We start from the raw sequence: 26,027 nt of genomic DNA, 5'->3' as shown, positions 1-26,027 counted from the left end.
TACTGAGTCAGGCCTGTTCTGCTGTCTCATGCATACTAATGCTTTTTTCCCAGCAGAGCAAGTCAGACCCAGAGACATTGAGTGACACTTGCAGGTTCACAGAGCTGCTCTCTGAGGTTGTTGGGAGCTTGGCTGCTCCACTGCTTCCTTGCCTGCCTTTTGAAGCTCTCTGGTTTTACTCACTGTTGTTTCTGGGCAGTGGAACTTGGATTTAGGCCTAGATGGTGCCAATTTCTGTGTGTTAGAGGATCATAGACGCTTTCCATAACTACCCACAAATTCTGCCATGAGAACAGGCGCAGAGCAGCTGATTAAAAGGAAGAGTATTTTTTGCAGCTTCTTATGAATTTATGACTCACTGTGTGGACTAATACAGTGGACTAATAGGTGGGATTATGTGGTTTACACAAAATAGTTTCACATAACAGATCTATTTATATTAAGTAAACTTTAGTCATGACCTGGGAATGTTATGGATATGCAATTGCTCTTCTCCTTGCCCCGTCTTTAATGCTTAAGTAGGTCACATTTCCTCATTAAGTTAGCGTCTATCAAGTTCTTTGGTGACTTGATGTTTTTAAGTCTCTACTTATGTGAAGAATGTCCATAGATGCTCAGAGTCTAAGTATGGCCCAGTGTGATTTTATTATATTACCTGCTTTCAGGCTTTACAAGAGAGACAGAGATGCAGACTTAGGAAACCATCTGAGTTCCTCCAGAGTTTCCCTGAAATTGTTTTCAAAGAAGATTCTGCAATGTAGTGGCCACGTATTGTTTAGACTGCTTGGTGTTTGTTAATAGCTTCGAGAAACAAATTTTATGAGAAATACTATAATGTACTTTTTGCTTGCTTTGTCTCTCGTGGTAGTTACTTTTTCTTGTTAAACATTGGAGTTTCATCACAATTTTAAACTGTTTTTCTTTCCTCAGGCATCCATCACTACGTCCACAGTTGAAATCATTGTTCTTATTGTATGACACAGCAGAGTTGCCAACAACCTTTCAATGTCCTTAAAATGCCCAACCTTTTCATTTCAAAGGTGTCCTCCAGAATTTTATGCCTGAAAATATTCCTGATTACATACATTCATTCATGTAACAAATATTTACTGCATGTTCAACTCCAAGTCATAGGCCAGTTCTTTCACTGAACACAGTCATGGTCATCCCACTCTTAGTGCTTACAATCTGTATGTCCCAGTTAATTGTGCAAAGGAAGGTATAAATTACAAAGATGAAAGAAATTAGGATGTAATATGCCATTTTTGGCTAGGCTGTCTTTTACAGTTTTAGAGTGAAGTGATACTATAAAACTCCAATCTAGTGCTCTCGGGTCCATGTGAAGATGTCACACACATGTCAACCAAACATTTCTGGAGCATCTGGCTGCCATTGTCTTTCTTTCTACCATCTGATCTTCAGTGGATGGGTAATTCACATTTTGTCATTTTGTTATCATCAGCATCTTTGCTGACATAGGAAGGACCACCTTTATGTTAATCAGTTTCTTCTCTTTAATTCAGGCCATTTCATATGAACTTACCACAAACCCAAAATTCAGGTCATCATTTATTCAAACAGACATTTCTAAGATTTCCAGTCATTTTAATTGAACCTGTTTAAATTTCGACTTTTCAGAGTGATTGACAGGTCAGTGATGAATATCTGGAGGAACAGATCTGAGAATCCACAGGAGAGGGACATAAATGCTAATTACACATTGACTTTAATTCCTGGTTTGTCATAGTTGCCTGCAGGTGTGTATCTTGGCTGTGGGCTATTCTCAGAGCCTCATTTGTATCTGAGATTTTCTTTAATAATGTTGCCGCCATGAAGAGCTCTTTAATCTCTGACTCATTTGCAATTCTCTTTCTCTTGACATAGGAAATAATTAATTGAAAGATGAATGTAGTTGTTATTTCTTTTGGTTATTGAAGATTAAAGGATGTGTGTGGGAGGTGTGTCCCCATGGGTTCCCTTGGAAGGCAGTCTGGGGGTGGCACCTCAGGGTGACCGTCTGGCCTGGAAGCACAGGGGTTCACTCCACCATAACCACAACTACCCCTGTGACCCTGCTGAACTAGAGAAAATGTTCCTGGTAATATCTCTATGCCAATAGCTGAGGAAGAAGCTTGGCATTGGCAGGTACATGGGAACTTTCAGATTCACTTAATTTATTTTTAAGCGATGATGATTTTCCCTTTCATCCTAGTAGTAGAAATCAGGGACATGAGTTTGTTGAATGGGCTATTGAAAATTCTGGGCCATGTCTACGTTTCCATGTGTTTAAAAACATATTTTACTAATTCTTTGAGAGTTTCATACAGTGTATTTAAATCATGTTCTTGTCTCCCCGTTCCTCCTAAATCCATTCCTGTCACCCTACCTCCCCCTCTTCATAACTCAGTTTTGCAATCCAGATGCTTCTGGGTAAGGACCATCCTCTGCAATATGATCAACATGCCAGAGTCACACCCTTAAAGAAAGTGGACTCTCCTCCCCAGAAGCTGTCAGCTGCCTGTAGCTCCTCAGCTGATAGGGCTAATGAAACCCTTCCTGTCTCTTGCTGGAATATTGACTGGCTCGGGCTTGTTTAGGTCTTGAGCAGACCATTGCAGGCGCTGTGAGCTTATGACTGCAGTGACACGGTCATGTCCAGAAGACACTGTTTGCATCAGTGCTTCATGGTCTCTGGCTCTTACAGTCCCCCGGCTTCTTCTGTGATTGTCGCTGAGATGTGGGGCAAGGGTTTGAGATAGATTTCCCATTTGTGCCGAGTACCTCATAGTCATTTGTTCATGTGTCCATGTAATTGGGTCAGTTGTAAGTTTCTCTTTAAACTGGTATCTGGTGCACAAAGAAACTTCTTGGAGAGGTTTGAGAGCTGCATGCCCTCTGGCTCTGAGATACTTTAATTCCATGGCTGGCCACTCCCTGATTCTTGGCTCCTGTGTGCTTTTTGCCATGGCTTCAGATCCTCTTGTTAGTTTCCTGGCCTCTCAATGTTGGCAGGAATGCTGGAGGCCTTTTCTAGAGAGTTCCAGGTGAACTAACTTACCTGAGACTTCTCCCTAGAGTCTGGGTCACCGGGGGCCCTCTCTGGGCAGCCCTCCCATGCCTCCCTTGCCCTAGATTAACGAGCTCGGCTGCCTGCAGGGAAACTAGTATAACTCTCAGGCATCTGTGGGTTAACCCCTGTTGGTGCCCATTTCTTCACATTTATAAAATTGGAAAGCAGAGGCCTGCTTGTAGGGGCCATCCTTCCTTGAGTCATCTTGAAGAAAGACTTACCTAGTTTCAGCTTTGGGCCTGGGCTCTGATATTGCTCCTGTTTTTTGGTTTGGCAGTTTTTCTCCACATTTAAAAGTATTATTTGGGGGTCTCCAGGTTTGTAATTTGACAGTTGAAATTTTAAGACGTCTGTACCTTTTATGTGTTTTTTTGAAAAATGTATGTACGTGTGTTTATGTATGTGTCTTCATGTTTGTGTGTGTTGTTTTTAGAGGTCAGATAGAGGTCATCATCAGGTGTCTTCCTCTGTTCTTCATTGAACTGGAGCTCACTGATTAGGAAGACTGGCTGAGACAGCCCCAGGGATCATTTTGTCTCTGCCTCAGGTGCTGAATTTCCATGCCTGTGTTGTTGGCCTGTTTCTTTTTTCTGTGGATGCAGGGAACAGAACTCAAACCCTTATGTTTTTGTGGGGAGCACTTTACCAACTGAAACATCTCCAGAGGCCTCCCCTTGGTTTGTTTTTAAAACATTTGTGAAGAACAGACAAAGCAAAAGGATTGGAATGGTGCTGACTAGCAATATAGCTGAACTTGATGTCTGTACAGTATGCTGTCTTTGGGCCGATGGTGAGAATTGAAGATGTGCTTAGAAAAGGCATTCTGGACTCAGAAATAAATGGCTTCATGCTGTTTGAGTCAGGGTTTGTCTTTAGTGTAGATATATAAAGCTTGGCTGTGGCCCAGACCAGGCATACAGATATGACCTGTAACGTTTCCTAATGGATCCCACATAATGGTTGTGACATATAAACATGTTTATATTAAACCATTTCATAAAGAATAGTATTGTTCAGTATGACCACATTTATTTATTGTACACTTCTCATTTTATTCCTACAGCTTCCTGTTTGAATACATGTCCTTTGTTTGTTGAAAACTTAAAGGTTCTTCTGGTCTCTTCTCTCCTTGTGTACTTATATTCTCCACCCCACAAACCTTCCTAATCCCAGCTGTGTTGTTAGACCTAGTTATCAGTGTCACTTTGATTGACATGCTGTGAAATCAGATCCAAGACTCCTTGTGATTGCCATCTTGTTCTTCTTGATAGTTCTTTCCTTGGTCCAGGAGAAGTCCACACTGAAATGACATGCAGTCTTTATGAGGAAGCGAGTCACATATCTAGTCACAGGTATTTGATGCAGAAATGGTGTGAGAAGTATTTTGTTCTAACATCTGGTGTCGCTCAAAAATCCTGCCACTCTTATCGGTCAAGTGGAATTTCTGTGGATCTTTTGTTCAATCATTTGACTTCTTTGGGTTATCAGTGTTTTTCTTAATTTCTTTTTTAAAAATAAACTATTCTTTCAGAGTGGTTTTAGGTTTACAGCAAAATTGGGCAGAATATATAGAGACCTTTTATGCATGCATTCTGTGCCCCCACCCCTGCCCAATGCACAGTGTCCCACACTAGAGAGAGAGAGATGTTTGCTAAAATTGACAGACCAACACTGACATCATGATAATGATGATGATGATGATGATCACTCCACACACATAGGGAGTGTACTTTCTTAGGCTAAGAGTATGTGCTGTCTTTGTGCTAGCAGGCAGAACAGTTCCAGTGCCCTCAAGTCTCTCTACCCTCTCGAATTCTGCTAACTTATTCCCTGACTGGCACTAATCTTTCTTGCTGTCTTCCTACTTTTGTCTTTTCCAGAATATTAGACAGTTGGGACCCTGCAGTATGGACAGTCTTCATACATTTAATAATAAGCTTTTGAGGTTCTTCTGTGTCTGTTCATGGCATGGCAGCTCATTTCTTTAGTGAAGAATAGTCCACCATCAGGATTTGCCAGTTTCTGTTATCTCCAGAAGGTCATCATGGTTGCCTCTAATTATTGTCAGCTGTGAACAGAAGTACTCTTAATGTCCAGGTAGAGATTTCTATGTGGACAAATCTTTAACTCTCTCAAGTAAATTTCAAGGAGATATTTCTGGATATAATTTCTGCTTATTTGTGTGGTAGAGGGGTACTTTTGCAATGCTGCAGATTGAACAGAGTCTTGTACATGATAGCTGAGTGCTCATATTTCCTTCTTAAAATTGCAGTTACCTAGTGACGTTTGGAGTGGAGTATCACTGCCAGTGTTTTCTCATTGTCTATATGTTGTTTTTGAGTCTTAAGGCATTTATTTCTTAATCAAATTGTCCTATTGAGCATCAAAAGCTTTTTGTGGATCCTGGGTACTGTCTTTTATAGATTTTATTTTATTTTTTTATTTTTTGCTATGTATTAGTTGGCTTTTGTTGTAGTTAATCTTAGATCAGTAAAGTCCACCTGAGTTGATTGTGCAAGTGTCCATGGCTGCCATTGAGCTATCATAGACTTCCAAACCTAACTCCCTTACCTAACTCCCTTCATTCTTTATTTCCAGGTCAATGTGACTGTGGACTACATTAGACCAGCCAGCCCAGCTACAGAAACGGTGCCTGCCTTTTCAGAGCGTACCTGTGCCACTGTCACCATTGGAGGAATGTGAGTGTTCTAACTGGCAGAGACTTGGCTGTGGTTTTAAGTAGCTGAATACTTGGCTGCAGTCAAGTCTTGCCCCCCTTTCTCAATGCCTTGCTTTCTCTTGCACTTAACCCAGCAGATTATAATTATGTGCCTGTGTAGCACTTTATATTTGTAAAGTACTTTATAATCACTCATTAGCTAATCATATACTTCCGTTATTGTTATTATTTAAGATTTATTGGGCTCTGTGTGCTTGGTCCTATGAAGTACATTATTATTATTAATAATGCTATTTATTGAGTATGAAGCTGTCCCTAGGTACTGTCTAAAATTAGTTAAGAGCTTCTGTATGTTTGTTTAGAAAGGTGAATTTTAGAAAGGAGAGAGAGGCTAACTGGACATTTTCTTTGTATAGAGATAATGTACTGCCTATGCCCCAGCTGCATTCCAAGGTCCCTAGGTCCCTGGGTAGCCTGGCTGATGAGCAGAGTCTTTCAAGAGAGGTATCTACCAGGGGAGGGAGGAAGCATGCTGGGCCATGCTCTCACAATAAATATTAAAACAATCAGTCAGTCCCCAGCAGCAGTTTTTACTTTGCCTAAAATATACCAGCATGGTCATTGTTTCCTTCTCTCCTTAACAGTCTTAAGTGCTGTTTGTTACCAAACTGGTATTTTTTTTTTCTTTTAAGGGGAAACAAAGAATGGAGCTTTCATCAAAACAGGGATTGCCTTATTGAATGTACAGTAAAGCCCTGTATGAGAATTGCATCTAAGTTACAGCAACAGCCCGAAGAGGATAAAGATGTTTCACTGTGTAGCTTCTAGAACTCTCTTGTCAGGCAGAAGCCTCTTTCCCTCATTCTTGCTTTTGCATATGGAAAGGACTATTTTTAGGCAGTTCCCGCTCCTGTGTTTATTAATGTTGCTAATGTTCACACAGCAATTGTAGGTTTCATTTTTGTGGGACAATCCCAATATAGGCATTTGATGTCACTACTTTCATAGACTTTATAAGAAGCCAGCTTCTGACAGATCAGATAATATTTCAAAATGTGAAAAACTAGGTCATGTTTTGGTCATCATTCTATCTAACTATCTTATAACATTATCAATTTATCACCAATTCTTTCAAGCTGAGTGTACAGTTCCATATTGGAAAATGCTGGAAGTTACTATTTCCCTGTATTAAAATTGTGACTGGAAAAAACAGTCATCTCCATAGATTGCTGCTTCTGCTCTCTAATTCCTGAGGAAACAGTTCCATGTCTGTTCAGACGTACATCTTTATTTTTGGCAGATGGCCTCCACCAACGTTTAACACTTCATCAGACTGGATTATCTCACTTACATACCACCAAAGTATATTTAAAAATAAATTTACACTGCCTAAAATCAGATATTCGGGGACTGGCTTTTTGGAATTCTTAAATTTTTAGGATAATCTGGGACAGCTAACTTTAATGTATTTTCACATTATCGAAAGAGTTGTGATGCCCTGTGACTTAGACCTTCAGGTTCAAGTTTATTTTATCACTCCTTCAGCCTGTTCAGGTTTTTATTTAATAGTCCACCAGATGTGGATTCACTAGGAAGAATGAGAGATACTTCCTAGTATTTCTATAATGGCTGTGCTGTTTAGACTCCAAAAATAGCCCTCAAGGTCCCCTTTCTCCAGTTGTACCCCTTGTGACTTGTTACTGTTCTGATCATGACTATTATGATTGGGTAGAGATGGTATCTCATTGTCTCTTTGGGTTACAGCTTTTTTATTAACCTGTAACAGAGGCTTGCCTGATCATTAGTGGTGATGACTCTGTTCTAATGTGGTTATTTGTATGCATGCCTTCTTTTGAGAAATATCTGTTCCAATGATTTGCCTGTTTTGAAGTTCAATGCTTTTTGGGCATTGAGTTCTTTGAGTTTCTTATATACTCTGTACTTGGTTTATCTTGAAAGGAGAGACCTGACATAGTCTTGACATTAGAGGTTACTACTGATACTGTTGAAGCCATCATTCCCTAGACTGTTATCACCCTGGCATGAGGGAGCTTTGTCTTCTCTATTCCTGTCAAAGCTCCAGCAGCCAGCAGCCAGATAGTACAGGAAATTTGTTGACTGATTTGTTGTTAAACTGTAATGCTATTCACATCCCTTTAGGAAGCGTACCCAGAAGTGCTGGAATGTTTCATTCCCTGGATGGCTACAGTTTTGTTTGTGTGTGTGTGTGTGTGTGTGTGTGTGTGTGTGTCTGTGTGTCTGTGTGTCTGTGTTTTTCAGGAGCCTGTTCTCCTTCATTGGGGATTCTGGGGATCAAATTCAGGTCACGAAACTTGCCCAGGTAGGCTTTTAAGCTAAACCATCCCACTACCTGCTTTGGGTTTGTTTCTGTCTAATCAGGACAGTAGCTGAGAGTTTTCTTTATTTACTTGTTTTGGAAGCTTGGTGTTAAAGGTAGAATCCCTAGCAAGTGGACCTCCAGACTTGCTTTCTCTGTTCCCTCTGAAGTTGGTTTGTTTTTACCTATCTCCTTTCAGTCCTGAACTTTCTTTAGTTAAAAAAAAAAAAAAAAAGAAGAAGAAGAAAAAACAGAACTAAAATAATATTGTAGATGAATGAGTTATTAATAAGGAAATTCAAAGATTTAACTCATATTCAGAAATAATTTGTATTCAGACCCCTTTGGTTTAATGCTTATTATTTAAAACCATTGTGTAGAAAAGAGGGTTTTCTTACGTTTGTTTATACAGATAGGTGACTTGAAGGGCAGGAGACTGCCACAGGGCCCGTGTGGGAGTCAGAGGACACTTGAGGGAGTTAGTAGGTTCAGGAGTCAAACAGGTGGTCAGGCTTGAGCAGCACCTGTACCCACTGACCGATACTTTTAGATCTCTAGTACATGAGAAACGCAGGTCACTTACCTGCTGTCCTAGTGAACAGTGCAACTTATTGTCTGAAATGCGGGCTTAAGGTACTAACTGCAGAACCTTATAATTTTGAATTTTCCTCAGCCGCTTTCTGCTGCGGTTGTCTGGCTCACATGGTTTGCAGCCGTTTTAAAGTCATTCCTCTCTGTTCAACTTGTAAGGCATGTGGGTTTTCATGAACATATTCCTCGTGCTTATATTTCACTGCTTAATGTGATATTTAAAGAAGTACATAATTAAAACAGCAAGCACACCCAGGAAAAACTTGACTTGGAAACAAAGCAAATGACTGAACAGATTCAGTGAGTTTCCAGGTTGATGAGAGTGACCCTCTGCCTCTCTCTCAAGCACCTGCCCTTCACTTGCTGTGGTCACGGGCTGTGTGGGTATGTTACAGGAAGGTTAAGGGCAGTCTGTAGTGAGCACTTCCTCTCTGGAAGGCAGACTAGTGTGCAGTGCAGGAGAGATGTGTCCATGCCTGTATGTCCAGGCCTGCCCCACACCTCAGGGCTCTCCTGTTGTGCAGACTCCTGAGTAGCAGAGCTCCTTTGAAGTTGGTGATTCCAGGGGAACAGGAAGAACGAGGCAGAAGAGATGGTTTCTTGCAAAAGGCTGTTTCAAAGGAATCTTTTAGATGTACCACACATGCAAAATGTGTGAATTGTCTGTGTTCTCAGTAGGGGTAAGTGGAAGCCTTATGGTTTTCCCTTGATGTATGGGAGGGAGTCAGTCCCAGGCCCTTGCTGTTGCCCCGGGCTTCAGCTTCCTATGTCTTGTCTTCTAGGGAATCGATGCAAACAGGGCTCATCATTCCTCCAATAGATTAAAAGTTTTTTCTTGATTAACTTCACTGTGGAGTTGGCAAGAGCTGTTATCTGTTAATCAAAACAGTTTAAATAAAAAATAAAAAAGATCAAACCTTGAGTCTTTCTCATTCTCTGGCTCCAGGGTTGGGAATTAGCTGATCTTTTTAGGCCTCGTTTGTGACATGAAGCTGTCAAGATGGCGCTTCCTGTTAATTACTTTTTATTGTATTTAAGACACTTAAATAACTCTTCTTGTGATTTAGTCTTCTATGTAATTAGCTGCAGTGATTAAAATCTCATTCTTTCCTTCTTGCCAGTGCTTTCTTGAAAAGTGAGATTTTTCTGGGGTGACCTTTCCCTGTGCTGGACTTCTCAATTACTTTGAGCTCCAATTTGGCAAATCCATAAAATCTATTAACTCATAGCTCATATTTTCTCTGTATATGGTATTAAAATAAAAGTTGTTCATATTATTAAAAGTCACCTGAAAATAAAGCTGGAGTCAAGCTTCACACAGTTATACACTCCATCACCCCATCTCCCCAACTTTACCCCTGAAAACAGCTGTATATCAAGATACAGTTGTCAGCCAAGCCGTTTCCCATTGTTTCTCAATATATGGCGTATTTCACAATGGCAGGGAATGGTGGACGGGCCCGTGTGTTAGGCAGGTAAAGAATGGCTCAGAAATGGAGTAAGGACAACAAATAGTGGGAAGATGCTGGTTTACATCTCTCTTACAAGCTTACTTTTTGAGAAAGACGATTTGGTTTTTGGAGTAGTTTTGCTCTGTGTTTTCATCTGCATTTGTGCATTGCCCTTCTCCATCCCTTTATAGCCTCTGCTACTCATCTTGATACTTTATGAGTGTAGGGCCTTGCCTCCTGAGGAACTGTCCAAGTTCTATGGGTTTAGGACTTCTAAAGTGACCTCTTTGCTCCACGAGTGTCATCTAGCGGACTCAGCCCCATCTTTGCAAACTCCCTTCTATTTTTCTGGATTCTTCACAGATAGAGCTTCTCTTTCCTATAGTCATATGACACAGACTTTTGAAACCCAAAAGGCTGACTTTTGCCTTTCTTCGGTTTTGATTTTCAGGGGTACTTTTGTTCCAGCTGTTCCACTAAAACCTTGGGCTAAGTCTTGTCTCACTCTGCTAGAATAATGCTTTTCAAATCCTAGTTAGTTCTCTCCATCCCCCACCCCCAGTCACAATAAGAGTAAGTATCATATAGTCTTCAGCTTTTCTGACTCAAGTTCCATGGCTTTGAAGCTTTCTCTGTCAGCCAGTCTCCCCTTGGTTTTCAATTCCTAAAACATAGCAGTAGTATTTCACTTTCAAGCTACAACTGGAAAGAAAGGAGCTTCTTAAAGTTTTGTTTTCTGACTAAGCCCCACCTAACCCTACCTGCATTTAAAAGAGATGCTTAGGTTATTTTCTGGGAGGCATGGGCTACGTAATTTATACAGTCTTCACTTTAAGTAAAAGAAAGGCGTACATTGGTTTGGTCTGTGTCTGCAATGGTTAACAATGCTTGGGAAAGTCTTTGACTCTGTCCTCTGATAGCTCAAGGATAGCAATCATTTAGAGAGACGCATCCCATAAGGCACCACAAGAACATGACAGTTGAACAAGTTCAGGACTGGAGTCTGGAAAATAGTTTTGAGTTTCAGACAAATCTGTCTCTTTTGTTCAAATATTTTGTAGCTGTCTATGAAAACCTCACACTGCCAAGCCTTGCTTCTTTAAAGCTCCTGGTTTCTGATTGCTTGATAGCCATTATTGCTTTATGGAGCCTCAGTGTGGCTCTTTATAATGGCACCCGTGGATGCACAAATTATGTGAGAGCTTTCTCTTTCCCTATTTTTTCTTTTTACAGTAGCAGTTGAGTAGACTGCCTGGCTATGGGGACTTGAATATTTCCTGAGCTGATTTAGAGCTCTCTTTTTCTTTTTCCCAGAGCAGACCCTGGAGAGCCTGAGAGACATTGAGGCTTTGCCTTAGGCCAGGAAGTTCCTTCTCAGGAAGACTGTCTTGGAATATTGATAAATACAGGCCCAGCAAGAGAGGGGTTGAGGCTGATGTCTCCTAAGAACCATGAGACTTAATGTTATTTAATTTTATGTGTATGGGTATTTTGCCTGCTTGTATGTCTTGCACCACTTGTGAGCCTGGTACCTGTGGAAGCTAGAAGAGGGCATCAGATCCCCTAGAAGTATTGTACAGATGGTTATGCACCGTATAGGTGTCCAAGAATCCAACCCAGATCTTTTGACAGAGCAGCCTTAACCACTCAGCCATCTTTTTAGCCCCTTAAGATTTTGTTTTATTTCTAATTATATGAATATGTGTTGGGGGGTGGAATATGTGCACTTGTGAGTATAGGTGCTTGTGGAGTCCTGGGGAGCCTGTTGGATCCCTTAGAGGTAGAGTTACTGGAGCTGCCAGATGTGATTGTCAGGAACTCAGCTCAGGTCTTTGGTAAGATCAGTGGGAGCTTATAACTGCTGAGCCATCTCTCTGCTCACTCTTCACTACTCCCCTCCATTCTTCTTTTCTCTATTGTTCTGAAAAAGGTTACCCATGGCCCAGGCTGACCTCAAGCTTACTGTGTAGTGGAGGATGATCTTGAGTTCTTGACTCTTCTGCCTCAGCCTAAGTATAAGGTTTCAGGCATACACCACCTGCTTTTCTCATGGACAGTCACTAGCTTTGCCATATTTATGAGGTTTTTACTTCAAGAAACAGAAGTGGTGTTATTTATTTGGGGCATAAAAGGGTTAATTTCTGTTCCAGTTTTGCCCAGACTTCTGCAGAGACCTTACCTTACCTCTTGGAAATAGGGTGAATTCAATACGAGAACTAATTCTGCCTATAACCACTAGATAGGTCAACAACTAAATGAAACATTCCCTTGCCACTCACTGAAATCTGCCTCTTCTTTTCCTCAGGTCATTCGGGGTGAAAACTCTGGGGATTCCATTCAGTTACCCTTGTTTCACCGGGTAGCTAGCTCAGGTGCTCTCAGGAGCTTTCACCTGATGGGTCCTCGATAATAACTGTAAACAGCCGGCTTCTAACGTTCAGTTAGTCTGTTTCTGGTCACCATGACATTGACGTGCTCTCCATTCTGAAAGTTAAGGAAAATGGCAGACTCAAACTTCTTTTAAACACTCACCCCAGGTGATCAGGATCTGTAACATTTAATTCATTTCTCTTCTGTCACTATAATTGTCTTCTATACTTTGTCTGTAAACTCATCCTAAAAGTTTAATTCCATCCCCAGAGCACTTATAATATAGAATTGTATTAGACATTAGAATTATATTAGACCAAAACTGTGACAGTAGTGAGTAAGCCTGTGGAAGAGAGGTCTGTGTCTCTGTCTTCTAAGAGGTGTGCATTGGCTTCTTCTCACCTCTTCTTTTCTCTGCTTCGTGCTAAGCCACAATTCACCTCCTTGTTCTCTCTGTACTGTTATCTTTCATCTCATTGGGGGAGGGGGAGAATCCCTTTTCCCCTCCCGTGTGAGAAGCAATTTTTTTTGAATCCCTATATATCTAGAACTGTCTTGGTTTGGGCTGTACTCTTGATTATTCTGCCTTCAAAATAACCAATTTTTTCATCTTTTGTGAACCTTGAAATAATTATATTTATTGTTTTATCCATGTTTATGAGAAATTCAATTTCCATTTCTGTAAATGTAGCTTTTTCTTCCCACCCTGTTCCTGAAGTTTTACAATATTTTATTTAACTTTGTTTTTCTGAAACGCTATAAAATTGTTGTTAGGTATATCCCCCCCCCCCACATATTTATTGAGCCTTTTAAATGTGAACATTAATTTTTAAAAGATTTTTGAGACAGCGGCCTGCTATGTCTGACCTCGAACTCACAATCCACCTTCCTTGGCTTCCTAAGTGCTAGAAATATGCGTGTGCATCACCACACTTGGATTCTAGGCTTTCTTTTTAACTTATATCTAGGATTATTTTTTCCCTGTTTGACTCTCTCCTTTACTTGTGTGAATTTTACTAGTATTTAACCTTTTGCGATGGCTGTGTCTCTAAAGAGCTTTCTTTACAGTTTCCTTTGATATTGGAAGAGATGCCTTCAACTAAATCTTCCAGGTAACTTGTTTGGCCAGCCAATCACACGTAGTTGACTTACTTTCACTTTTCTGCTTATTCATGCATTGTACTTGTTTATCCATTTAGTTACCCATTAGCTTATTCTTCATGTATTTATAGAGTGCCAGTTACATTCTGTGCACTGTGTTGGGCATCATAACTATATTGGTAAATGAGACGGATTTCCCACCTTCACAAAATTTGCACACACTTCTATTAATGTAGCTCACTTTATTTTGTTTTATTTTAGCACTTACTTTAATTTCTATTTCAATGTACCATTATAATACCATCTTTCTAGTTTGTAAACCATCTTTTTATTATCTCTGGATACTATTTGAAAGAGTGAACACCTGTGTTATCAGAGGTGTCTGCTTCCTCTGTGATTGAATGTTTTCTTTATTTTCCCCTTTCTTTCTCAAGTCCCTGAGTACTTTGCGTGCTTTGCCTTATATTTATGGAGAAGGGCAGATGCTTAATAGTTGATCGTGTTCACCTCATTGTCACAGTGGGTGGGGCTCCCCAGACATCTCAGATGGGAAAGGAAGAAGTGGGCAGCTGCATCAGAGGCAGCCATTTTTCTATGGTACTTCCTGAATATCAGGCCTGGAGCAAGAAGTCACAGAGCTCAATCAAGGTGTTATGGCTGACAGGGCTCTGTTGGGAGCTTTATGTACTTCACAGGGCAGACATTGGCTGCAGTGTGCTGTGCAGAGGTCTCTCAGACTAATGCCCTGCTTTTTGTCCAGGCCACAGTAGCTATCTGGTTGTTCCAAAGTTACATTTCCTACTGTCTGCACGACTATAAAATGTTTCTTTGAGGCAAACTACCTGCTGATTGATAATTTGGAGACTGGCTTTGGTATTGAGTTGGAAGTCACATTTGTTTAAAGGGTATTCTCAAGGACTTAAAAATGAAAGATACTGGGCTGGAGAGATGGCTCAGAGGATAAGAGCACTGACTGCTCTTCCAGAGGTTCTGAGCTCAATTCCCAGCAACCACATGGTGGCTCACAACCATCTATAATAGAGATCTGACGCCCTCTTCTGTGTACATAATAAATGAATGAATGAATGAATGAATGTATGTATATATAAATAAAATGAAAGATGCCTGTCTCACCTATAAAGGAGAGTTGTAGACTAATGAAGAGAGACTTACAAGTCTGGAGCTCTAAATTGAGGAATCTACAGTTTTGGCTTCTTTTCATATAAGGTCTTAGAACTTTGGTGGCTTCTAGAACCTTTATACTTTCTTCTGTCTTATGAGTAGCCTCTGAAGCAAGCTGGAAATGTAAGGAGAAAAATCTGTGAAGGTGAATCCTTTCATGTGAAAACAATGGACTAATTTTGAAGGCTAATTTTGTGTTGGTTTTTATATTTTGATTAAAATAGTCTGTTTCCAAAGCACCTCTCTCTCTTCACATCTCATCTAGAAGGAGCTCAAAACAAGATAACTTGAACTAAAAACTCCTCTGCCAGGAGATACTTAGTGTTGTGTGTAATTTTTTTAATGCACTTTCTGTAAGTCCATATTCTGCAAAGACCAATGGGCCTTAAGTGGGAGATTAACAGCCCTCATTTTTTGGGATTTCACATGTAACTATGGGATAGCAGGCATGTCTATAATAACATGCCTGCTCATAAATGTATTCATTGAGTTTTTGCCCAATGTCAGACCAGATCTTTCTGTTCTTAGTTATTCTGTGGGCTTCAGGGAGTTCCGGGAGTGCTCCATCTGTGTGGCTCTTCTGAATGGGGTTTCTGCTGGATGGTTTGATGGTGTCCTTGGAGCCTCCTCCACGTGGTCCTTTCCCGTCTTCTTGGTGATGGAGCTACCATTTCTCTACCAGTCTGACCCCTTCTGCTTCCCGTTGTTGAGAATCTGCACATATTTCCTGCTGTGCTGCTGCTGTCATGCTCTCTTCCTGTTCTGTTTCTCTGTTGACCTTTGCCTTATTTTGTCAAGGCCCTGTAAAGGACGGCTTGTGGACGTGGTTCTCAGTCTGGCTGTTCTGACCTCCCACAAGCACTCCTTCTTTATTTCTTTGGCTAGTGCAGTTTGATGTGATAAGAAGAAGGGACGTTTGACATGGTCACCAATAACCAAAGTGTCTGGGTTCTTTAAATACCATTTTCAAGCTTTTTGTCTTTATAATTTCTGTGGTTGTCACAGTTGAAAAGTATTAAGGGAAATAGGAATGGAGTTTTTACGGATTTTTCTGTCTCCAGTTGTGATGGTGCTTAAGAGACTGCAGTTCATACTGAGTGATCTCTTAAAAAAATAATAGAAATTGTAGAGACATTTTCAAAAAGGGTTAAAAGTATAGGGGAGATTTCTCCCAGGCCCTGTAGTGGCACTTAGTGGGGGAGGGGGTATTCCTTTTCTGGGAATTAATTCAGGAACAGAAAATTTTCAGCACTTGAATCATAATGTTTAGATGTAGTCTAAGACAAATTCTTTTGGGTCCTTAAGGTTCTGTGGTTCCCTCTCATCCCCCAGTGGATTTTGGAGGTAAACAGACATGAAGTAAACCCCTCCATTTTGCTATTAGATGACTGTATAATCTTGGGTCTCAGCTTAGTGTTGGTAAGTTAGAGATATTAATGGTGTGCCTCATACTGCTGTTATAAATGTTCAGTCTACCAGCCTCCACCCAGCCAATCACTGTTGACCTTAACGTTTCTTCCTTACCTCCTCTCTCCTGTCTCCCACTCCCTCTTCTATTTCTAACCATTTCCTAGTCCTCATTTACACCAAGTTTTCTTTCATGTTTTATATGCCATCTTTTTTATTGTTTATCACATTCACATGAGTTCAACCACGGATAATAATTCCCTAACTAATGCATCAAAACATTCATGTAATATGAACATGTTACCTGACCTGAGTGCTCAGTGATAGAGCACAGCAGGCCAAAACTAGGTTGACCAGGAGTCACCTTAGTGGCATATTGTATTTCAAAGCAAGAAACCAAGTCATCCTCCCCCACCACACCTCCCACCCCCAGGGAAGGAAAGAATAGGATGTTTGAAAGCCCTTAACCTTTTGTTTGGGCTCAATTGTCGTTTACACTAGAAAGATGACTCATTAAGTAAAACAGAAAATTCTGTTTTTCAATTCTTAGGGAAACTCTTGACTTTCCCCCACATTTTTGTTTCCATGTATAGTTAGGTTTCATTGGCTCTTATTTCTAGAACTCTTAATTACAGACCTTCTAGACTTTGTATAGAAGTGAAAGTCGCCAGCAGCTGCCACAGTTTAGGCCTCAATACAGGAGACCTTGGATTTGGTCCAGGTGCTAATAAATTGTGGGGAACAAAGGCATGCCCCCCTGTTCTTGTGCCAGATGACTGAGCTGAGGCCATGAACTGAAATGGGCCAGGGTGGAGAAGTCTGCCCTTCCCCTCCTCATCCAAACAAGACAAAAACTTAATATGAGCTTCCTCTCTGAGAATCAACCTGTGCCAAAACAATTTTGTTCTATCTTATCAAAAATGATTGGGTTCAGTAGAACAGAATTACACTTTCAGCTAGTCAGGGCTTGATATTCTCTGCACAGAGTGACAGCCTTCTAGAATCTAAACTATTGTTTTGAATCCTTTTACTGTGAATGAAGCACAGTTCATCCCAGTGTTTGCACAAACCATCAGGAATGTGAAAGAGACTCTGAGATTGTCCTATCTCTATTTTGGACATTACTAGGTCTGGCAGGTTCTGCTTTCTCTGTCAGAGCAGATCATTCCAGATGCCATTGTGTAATTTTCCATCTTGGGGTATGTGTTTGTGTGGGCGGGTGGTTTTGTTTTGTTTTTAAGTGGTGTTTAATGTCAGGCTAATAATAAACTAGATACGTAGGCCTGGTTTTGTCATAATGGCCATGAGTTATTTGTCCCTGTTCTTCAGAGAGGCAGAGAGCCACCCTCTCCTACCCTAAGCGATATGTATGTTTTGGAGGGGGTTCTTGTCAGCACAGCTGCCTAGGAGCTGCAGTATGGCAGCTGGCAAGTTCTGTTGTGAAGAGGCAAGAAGTGAGGGATCATTTCCCTGGTTGCTGCCCCAACTAATTCCCTACTTTCGTACAACCTAAATAGAAGCTTTAAGGATGAGTTTCTATTTCTGAAACAATTAACAATGTTTGGTCTGTTCCCTACCTATACTTCTTGGGTTCTGAAGCACAGTTTATACTTTCTGAAGATCAGGTACACTGGCAACTTTATGATGGGGTGTGTGTAGGCTTAGATTGTGCTCAGTCATTCTTGGCCTTTCATTTCTTAAGAAATTGATTATATTTTTAAAAAAGATTCTGACTACTGCTTTTCATAAAGCTTGTTTGAAATCCTGTGAGACACTTGGAAAAAACAATGCAACATGCCCCCAATTAAAATTAAGTACTAAGGCTTGGGCTTTTAAAATAGTGATTTCATGCCTATGGGTTTTTGCTTTGTTGGTCTGGAGCAGAGTGGCATTAAGCCTTACATGGTGATTTCAGCAGGAAGGAAGCCTATAAGGAAACAGAAGGCTCCCAGACCAGTGTCTTCAGTCCTTACAGACCAGGCCCCAGCAGAGTTGTAGGAAGCAAGGTGAATGAAAATCCTTACAGATGGTCGTTCTCTTACGTGCTGTGATTTGATTAATTTCTCCTATTACAACTCTGTGTAGAAAGTACAAGATGGCAGAACAGTGTAGTGCCGAGCTGATGATGGCTAGATCTGCCTCCAGCTCAGGACAGGACATGTCATGGCACTACTGATACTCTGCTTCCATAGTGCATTTCTTCCCAGCTGGCTAAGAGCTGCTTGGGAGTGAGAGAAGCAGCAGCCACAAAGCCGATCCCCATTGGTTTCAGCATCTAGCCATGAATTTGTCTTTGATAACCAACCCATAGCCTGCCCCTTAGCTATAAAGTGACCATCCTACCTGAGATAGTCTGTCCAAGGGGCTTGACCTTTTTATGAGCGCACTCAGACTTTCCCAAACAGTTATCTCCTAGTGATTTCTATTTTTGTTCTGTTTTGTTTGGGAAGGTGGGGGGTCCTCACTAAATAGCCATTATCCTACCACCAGGAACATAGTTAATACACTTTCCTGAGAGAACAGTAGTATGGTGCCTCCGTGCAATGAGTTTGGTTGAACCTATAAGGTTCCTTTTTTAATTCTAGTTTTGATTGCTCATTGAATTCAGTTTTATTTATTTATTTACTTATTTTGGTGGCTAGTGATTGATGTAGTATTGTGAAATTTTCTCTTCAACAGAAACTTGGTTGTATAGGTCTTAACCTTATTTGTTGCCACTGTTGATAATTAGTCCAAACTGCATCTCCAAATAATAAACACCTTTCAAATTGAAGTACATTTATCCAAGTATCAGGCTCAGTAAATACCATTTAGTCCATTTTAAGCCAATAGTAAAATAGCCGTGAAGAATAGTTTATCGTCTTCTATTTTGGATATAAACTCATGTGTCTGAAATTAATAATGTGTGTTTTGATGCCTAAAGCATGATTATTTGGCAGCCTTTAATTCAGCTAATATCCTGGAGTAGATTTACTGTTTTATGTTGATGCCCTTCTAGATATAACCCCATTTATAACCCTGGCTGATTTCTGTTATGCCTTCCTATTTGTTAAAAGTTCTTTTAGCCGCATACCCAGAACAGATAGAACAAACTATCTGGGGTCATGATGTTAAATAGTTTGAGCACCATTTATGGTGATATAACACAAGATTTTAGAATTAGATCACTTGGCCTTAGAGAGCCCTTCATGGTATATTTTCAAGCAGAGACATAATCTCATTCTTCACTATTGGCAGAGAGGATTGTCAAGCATAGCACAATTGTCCTTCAGTATCCACAGAGGATTGATTTCAAGACCCCTGTAGACACCCAGATCCATACATGGTTAGTGTTTACATATAGCCTGCACATATAATCCCATGTACTTGATCTTCTCTGGATTGAGTGTGATACCTAATACAATGGATTCCATGTAAGTAGTTGTTACATCGTATTGTTGAGGGCATAATGGCAAGGAATGAAGTCTGTATGTAAGCATGATTCTTTTTATTTTTCCGGAGTAGTTTTGACCTGTAGTTGGTTGACTTATAGGTGTGGAAACCACAAATACAGAGGGCTGAATGTATTCCCAGTTTTTGTTTGAATTCTTTGAATTAGCAGTATTTCTAAAACCTTATCCGGAGCATGTCTGAGAATAACAAACTAACTGCCTTTAAAGTGGGACCTAAAACACTAGGTAGAATTTTGTGGGGCTGTGATTTCTTTTTTCCCCATCAAGACATTTGGTAACTGGAATGCATAGACAGATTATGCCTACCATTTCGTTTCCAGTGTGGATTTGAAGATGGTTTGTAAGGGTCCGCACATGTTACAGACCTCCCTTCCAGCCTTACCTACAGCTTACTTTGGTTTTATTCACTGGGTAAAAGTTCTGTTTCTGTCTTCATAGTGACTCTGAAAGCCAACAGTGAAGAATAGCATTATTATGCAGGGATTGCAGATCTATACCCAAATCTAATTATTCTAAAATGGCCTAAACCTAAACCTGTGTTTCCTGGACATACAGTGTTAGCGACCCTCAGCTCCCAAATGACAAAGGTCAAAGGCAGAAGTAAAATTTGGATAATTTTTAGAACACTTCTGCCACTGTTACTATGTCTTTTGGAAGTTATTTGCCCAGTGATTTTAGGATGATGAGTCCCCATTACTGACATACTTCTTTTGCCCACTGTCTCTTCCTCCTATAATAACAAAATTGCTGTGATAGCTTCCAACCTGTTTTAAAAAGACCAGGTAATTCATTTCTAAATTGGAACTTGTTTCTTTTTAATCAGCCTTATAATGTATTACAGACATCACTCTCAGCATTGGCTACAGAAGTGATTTAATGCTGGGTCTTTAATGACTCCTTCATTAATCCTAGTATTCTGGGATTTAACACTCACTGGCCTTTGACCACTGGAAATGATGAAAACTTTGATTTCATGCATATTGGATAACACTGGCCTGTTGCCGGAGCAATGAATCTTGCCTCTGCAGTGGCATATGTGATTGACTATGCTGCGGATGGATGGGTGTGCTCCCAGGCCGTGCTCTGCTGCTAGGAGGTGACCATGATATCTCTATCAGCTCAGGGTGACCTCTTCCCAGGACCGTCGGATTGGAAACAAGAATATGTTCTGACAGCTTCATCTCCTGGACAGTTCTTTGGCCTTGTGAAGTCAAGGCTTGCCTCTTCATTCACTCTCTGAAAGGTGCCCTCTGTGAAAACATGCACCATGATGTCTGCCTTTGAACTCCTTTCATCTAATTTATAGAATTTTATAGTTGGAAGCCACTTCCAAGACTGTTCACTCTGCATCCATCTTTGCCCCTGCTCCATCCACAGACCTTGAGTTCAGCATGAGAACACAACCAAGACATTGTTAATAATAATGAAAATTAGCAGCAACAACAGCAATCCCTACCACACACCAGGCTTCCTATGTGCCAGGCAGGATCTAAATATAGCCATTCATTTTTCCCTCCTGGAAGCTTCAGGAGGTGGGATTGCACAGCAAGCCCCATGTTCCACACAGCTTCTCTCTAGATGTCCTGCTGCTGCTAAAAGCCGAGATGACAGTGTCGGTTGCTCTCTTTCCTCCTAATGGAAGCACTGTGAGTGTTCTTTGGAAAAGAGGTGCAGGCTTATTTACCTTGGTGTCTTTGGCCAAAGTTTTAGTACCTTGAATAAATGCCAGGTTCTTTTTCCCCTTAGAAAATTTAGGAGAGAGGAAGTTCCGTTTATCCCGAGAGTTTTCATAGAGGCTGCTATTTTTCAAAGCACTTTTTCAGTTGCTTTGAATACATGAATAAACCCGAGCCTGCTTCAGAGGACTGTGTGAAGGTCACTTGAAGCCTGTGCTCCCCCTCCCCACCCTGGGGTAACAGTCAGTCTTAGGGTGTGGCCTCCTAATTATAAGAGGAGTGTTCTGGAAGTAACCTCAAAGGTCAGTTTAAAGAGCAGTGCTGTAAGATAGGAGCTGGCACACTCTTTCCATAAAGGATCAAATAGGAAACATTTTCAGCTGTGAGAGCCATATGGTCTCCGGTGCACCTCAACTCTGCCATAGTCAGTACACAAACACATGGGCATGGCTGTGTTCCAGTAAACTGTGATTATGGAAGCAGGCAGTGAATTTACCAACCACTGTTTGGGGGCTTGCTTGTGGAGATGTGATCATACACCTGTAGATCATTTTGTAGGTAGAGAAACTAAAAGAAAACTGTCTCTAATGGTGATATATACTCTTCCGTCACAGACACAGGCCATAGCATGAATAAACTCAAAGTTTGCTTATAGATTAATAAATAGTATATAGAAATTCCAGGATGAACAGAAAACTTCACCCAGACTTTTTATTTTTTGGTTAGGGGTTTATCTGTAGCTCTGGCTGTTATGGAATTCTGTAGCCCAGGCTAGCCTCAAACTGATAGATCTGCCTCCTCTGTCTCCCGAGTGCTGGGATTAAAGGTGTGCGCCGCCATATCTGACCTATTTTTTTTTTTTTTCTTAAAGAAATCTAGATTTGCTCTGTATAAGGACATTTTCTTATGGTTTCTTATCCTGACCCTACCAGCCTCTCGGCTTATAAGAAAATGGCTTATTTGAACCATTTCTAGGCTGGCCCCCTCTTCCTGTTGATTCCGTTCTCCTTGTTCTGTGGTCTCACAAAAGTGTTCTTGTTTCTCTGTGTATCCATTTCTTTATTCTTTGTTATTGCCACCAGAGACTTTCTATGCAGAACACTTGAATCTATAAACATGGAGTCTTCCTACAAGAATCTGTCACTTTGTTACTGCTCACTTGATTCTCCTTATTCCTTTCTAGGATCTTTCTCCTTTTTTGTTTCACTTGACAATTGTGTTGTTAGTGACTTTCTTCTTCCTTTGTTGTATACTGTTGGGATTTTTGGTGTGATCTCATAATTCCCTGCACAATAAGTTTTGCTGGTCTGGTGGAGATAATTTATTCTTTATTTTCAACATGTTCCTTTTCAAATGCATCTGGAACAACAGCTTCATTCCTAATCTTGGGTCAAACGGGTAGTTTTCATTAGCCAAGTGTTTGATTCTTCTGCAGGGTTTGGAGGTGTCAATTCCAGATCATATCCATCACTAGCAGTGTGGGAAGACCAGTTCTGATGAAGTGTGGGTGGAAAACCACGTGTGTTTATTAAATATAAGAGATTAGGCAATCTGTTGTGATATTTCTGGGAAATATGATAAAGAATGGTCATCTTTAGTGTGTTCAATGTTCAGGAAGTGAACATGTACCCAAAGCAGCAGTCAGGCAGGAGATCCAGTGAGAGGCAGCACCATGGGACCAGTTTGAGCCTCTGTGGACACTGCCCAGAGCAACAGAGAAGCAGGCAGGCAGGCAGGCAGGCAGGGGATGCAGTGAGAAAGGGCACTGTGGGATCAGTTTGTCCCTCTGAGGACCCAGGCACTGAGCTTGGTCTCTTAATATTTCTCACTTATCTACATGATCTTGGCCCTCTTTCTAAGTTTTAAGGCATTTTTCCTCTGGATGGGCTTTCTCTGTTTTATTAAGTTAAGAAGGCCCAAACTGGAAGTGTTTAGGTGAGTCCCAAAGCAGTATGTTATTACAGTTTCTCTTCAGAGAAAGATGGCAAACAAATACCAAGAACATTGTTGTCAATCTTGAGAAAGGAACTTTGCAGATAAAATGAAACGCCTCTGCCTTTTCTTCAAGATTCAAATAATAATAATGGTTAAACCCTTTGGCTTTGCATTCTTCAAGGGGGCAGTCCTATTCCTACATATTTTCCCTCTACAAATGGTTTTCCTGCTGTATTTCAATAAATCTGAGTTCTACTTGCCTTTGTGTGCTGCTGATCATCAGCTTCTTACCTCTCTTTGCTCTGCTCACCACACACCTGCTTTTCATTTCCATTTGTGTGTACTGTTCACTTCTAAAGGCCAACATGCTTAATACTAATGCTTATTCATAATGGTTGCAACCTCAAATGTGCCACCAAAATCACCCCAGACAGTGGGCTGCACCCAGGCTATATACAGGTCTCATGGTTGTCTTCTCCTCTGTCCTTCTTCCTGTCAGTCAGAGATGTGTTGAGCTTGGAAAGAAGGTAAGCATCTAGAGAAGGGCTATTTCTGAGACATTCTCTAGGTGGGTGGACAGCTGCCAGAACCAGTGACTGCTTGCTTGTGCAAGAAATAGTTCCAGCTGTGCTTTAGCTAGGCATGCTCTTTCCAATTTAATGGATTGAGTTATGAACATTTAGATTGGTAAATTGAGTTAAAAGCATTTTAGATAGGGAAGTCTAAAAGCTATGAGTTTGCCCATTTGTAGCTTTGGCTCCATCCAAGAACCATTGGATCCTGCTGTTTTAATCCGAAGGATCTTATGGAAAACCATTTTTATTATGAGATATTCTGTTACCAGTTCTTTTCTGTCACTACTTTACTCTGCACATTTAACAAATCAAATCTAAATGAACATAGTAGTCTTCTAGATAGGCCCTTGGTACCATAGGCTTTAGCCCTTTCTAGTTCTAACTATATAATGCTAGTAGGTTGATTTCCTGTAAATGCTGTTTTCATGCTTTTATTTCACTGTAGCCACTATTTGATTGAGGCTTTCATAATAGTTTCCGTCAAACCCTCTACCCATTCACATCTTCCTTCACTCTCAACCATTCTCACTCTTGCTTTATGGAGAAAATACAAGCTTGTTAAGAATGTGTCTTCAACATCCTGCTTTCTCAGTCTCTAACTTGGCCTCCTTTTTTTTTTTTTTTTTTTTTTTTTTAATCTTATCTCCTCTTGCCTACCACTCAGACAGAATCCATTCTCTTTCTTCCTATTTTGTTTTCTACCATTTGTGTTCTAGAGTGTAGTCTTTTGGGGGACTTGATACCATTAGTAGTCTTATTTTATTTGTTTGTTCATTGTTGGTTTTGCTAAAACAGGCTCAGTATGTATCTCAGGCTGACCTTGAACCTGAGAATCTTCTGCCTCACTCTCCTGAAGTTATCCTATTTTAGGGTAAGGTTTAAAACTGTTCTTTGGTTCTCTAGTCTATTATATCTACTTTTAGTCTCTTTCCTTACTTCTTAATGGTCACTTTAATTAGAAGAATTAAAGAAATTTTAACTCTCTCCCTTGACTATTTGTTCCTTTGGCTTTGACCATTCTACATCATTCAAGGGTATTTCTCAGTCCTTACTTTTATTTGACCTCTTGCTATCCTTATCTCTTTGAAAAAGAAAAATTCTTAGTTTTGGGAGGCTACATTTCTGGAGTTCAGTTCTTCCTGCAGCTTTGATAACTCTGCTCAGGCTTTCTTTCTAGACTTTTATTCTCATTCCTCTCTTACGTCAACCCATCACTGCTGAATCTTCATCCTGTCTGTTTCCTGTAGAAGCTGCCGATTCATTATCCATGTCTCTAAGTCTTTGTATTCCACTTTCCATTAACGTGCACAGCTGCAGACTGACATCATCCTTTAGGTACTGAAGCCTGTGGTTACAAACAAGCTTCAAGAGGCCTGCCCTTCCTCAGATAACCTCCTTCCTACTGGTGGGCCACCATTCGATCACCGACTGAGGTGTCCTCTTCATCTTCTGCCTTACTGTGAACCTCATTTCCATATGGTGCAGCTCAGACACAGTCCACCTGTCTCCTCCTTGCTTACTTCCTGTACCCGCCTGCTGCCTGGTGAGCTCCAGTCACTCCATCTTCTTTCTCCCCATCTGCGTGAAACAACATAGCAGTGTAGACTGACCTCTTGGTTTCTGCTTTTGTTCTACCTTGATCCATTTTCTACTGGACTGTTATCATTTTCTTTCTGTAGCAAATCTGATTGTTATCTCCCTGCTTCAATGTCTTCATTCATCATTCCTCAGCCCTTGGGATTATACAAATCTGCGATCTGGCCCATGTCTATCTCTTCATGTTTATATTTATCATTTCCCTGTTCTCATCCATCATTTCTGGGCAAGAAAACAAAACAAACAAGGACTCACTAGTCTTACATTAGTATGCCCTGTCTGTCTGGAGTATGCCTTCCACCTACCTGGTACTTGCTCATCACTCAGGACATTGCTAAGAAAAAAAACTTTGCCTGGATACTCTGCCAAACCGAACTCAGAATGGGCCGTTTTCTTCACACTCTCACCACCCTGTGCTTGCTTACGATGAGGTTCATAGCCCTGATAACACTCAATCACAAATACTCATGTTTTTCTGATTACATAGTGCATATTTTACTCTGCAGAGTCTTTTTAGTTAATATATGCGCAGATACTTTCCATGGTTCCCCATGGCTTATCTCATTATTCCTAGACTCAGCTAAGTTTTCCCTGAAATGAGGA

The 26,027-nt window shown here is 40.7% G+C and overlaps 1 protein-coding gene across 1 annotated transcript in view; it reads left to right on the top strand.

Moving 5' to 3' along the window:
* Snd1 (staphylococcal nuclease and tudor domain containing 1) overlaps positions 1–26,027 on the top strand; it is a 422,881-nt gene that overhangs the window by 186,761 nt on the left and 210,093 nt on the right. The window contains exon 12 of the mRNA XM_036180523.1: positions 5,669–5,769. Coding sequence (XP_036036416.1) covers positions 5,669–5,769 — 101 coding nt within the window. The remainder of the gene's footprint in view (positions 1–5,668; positions 5,770–26,027) is intronic.

The sequence above is a fragment of the Onychomys torridus genome, chromosome 3, assembly GCF_903995425.1.
Source record: "Onychomys torridus chromosome 3, mOncTor1.1, whole genome shotgun sequence".
Classification (NCBI taxonomy): Eukaryota; Metazoa; Chordata; class Mammalia; order Rodentia; family Cricetidae; genus Onychomys; species Onychomys torridus.
Note: the sequence above shows the minus strand (reverse complement) of the source record. Positions and strands in the feature narration are given on the sequence as shown.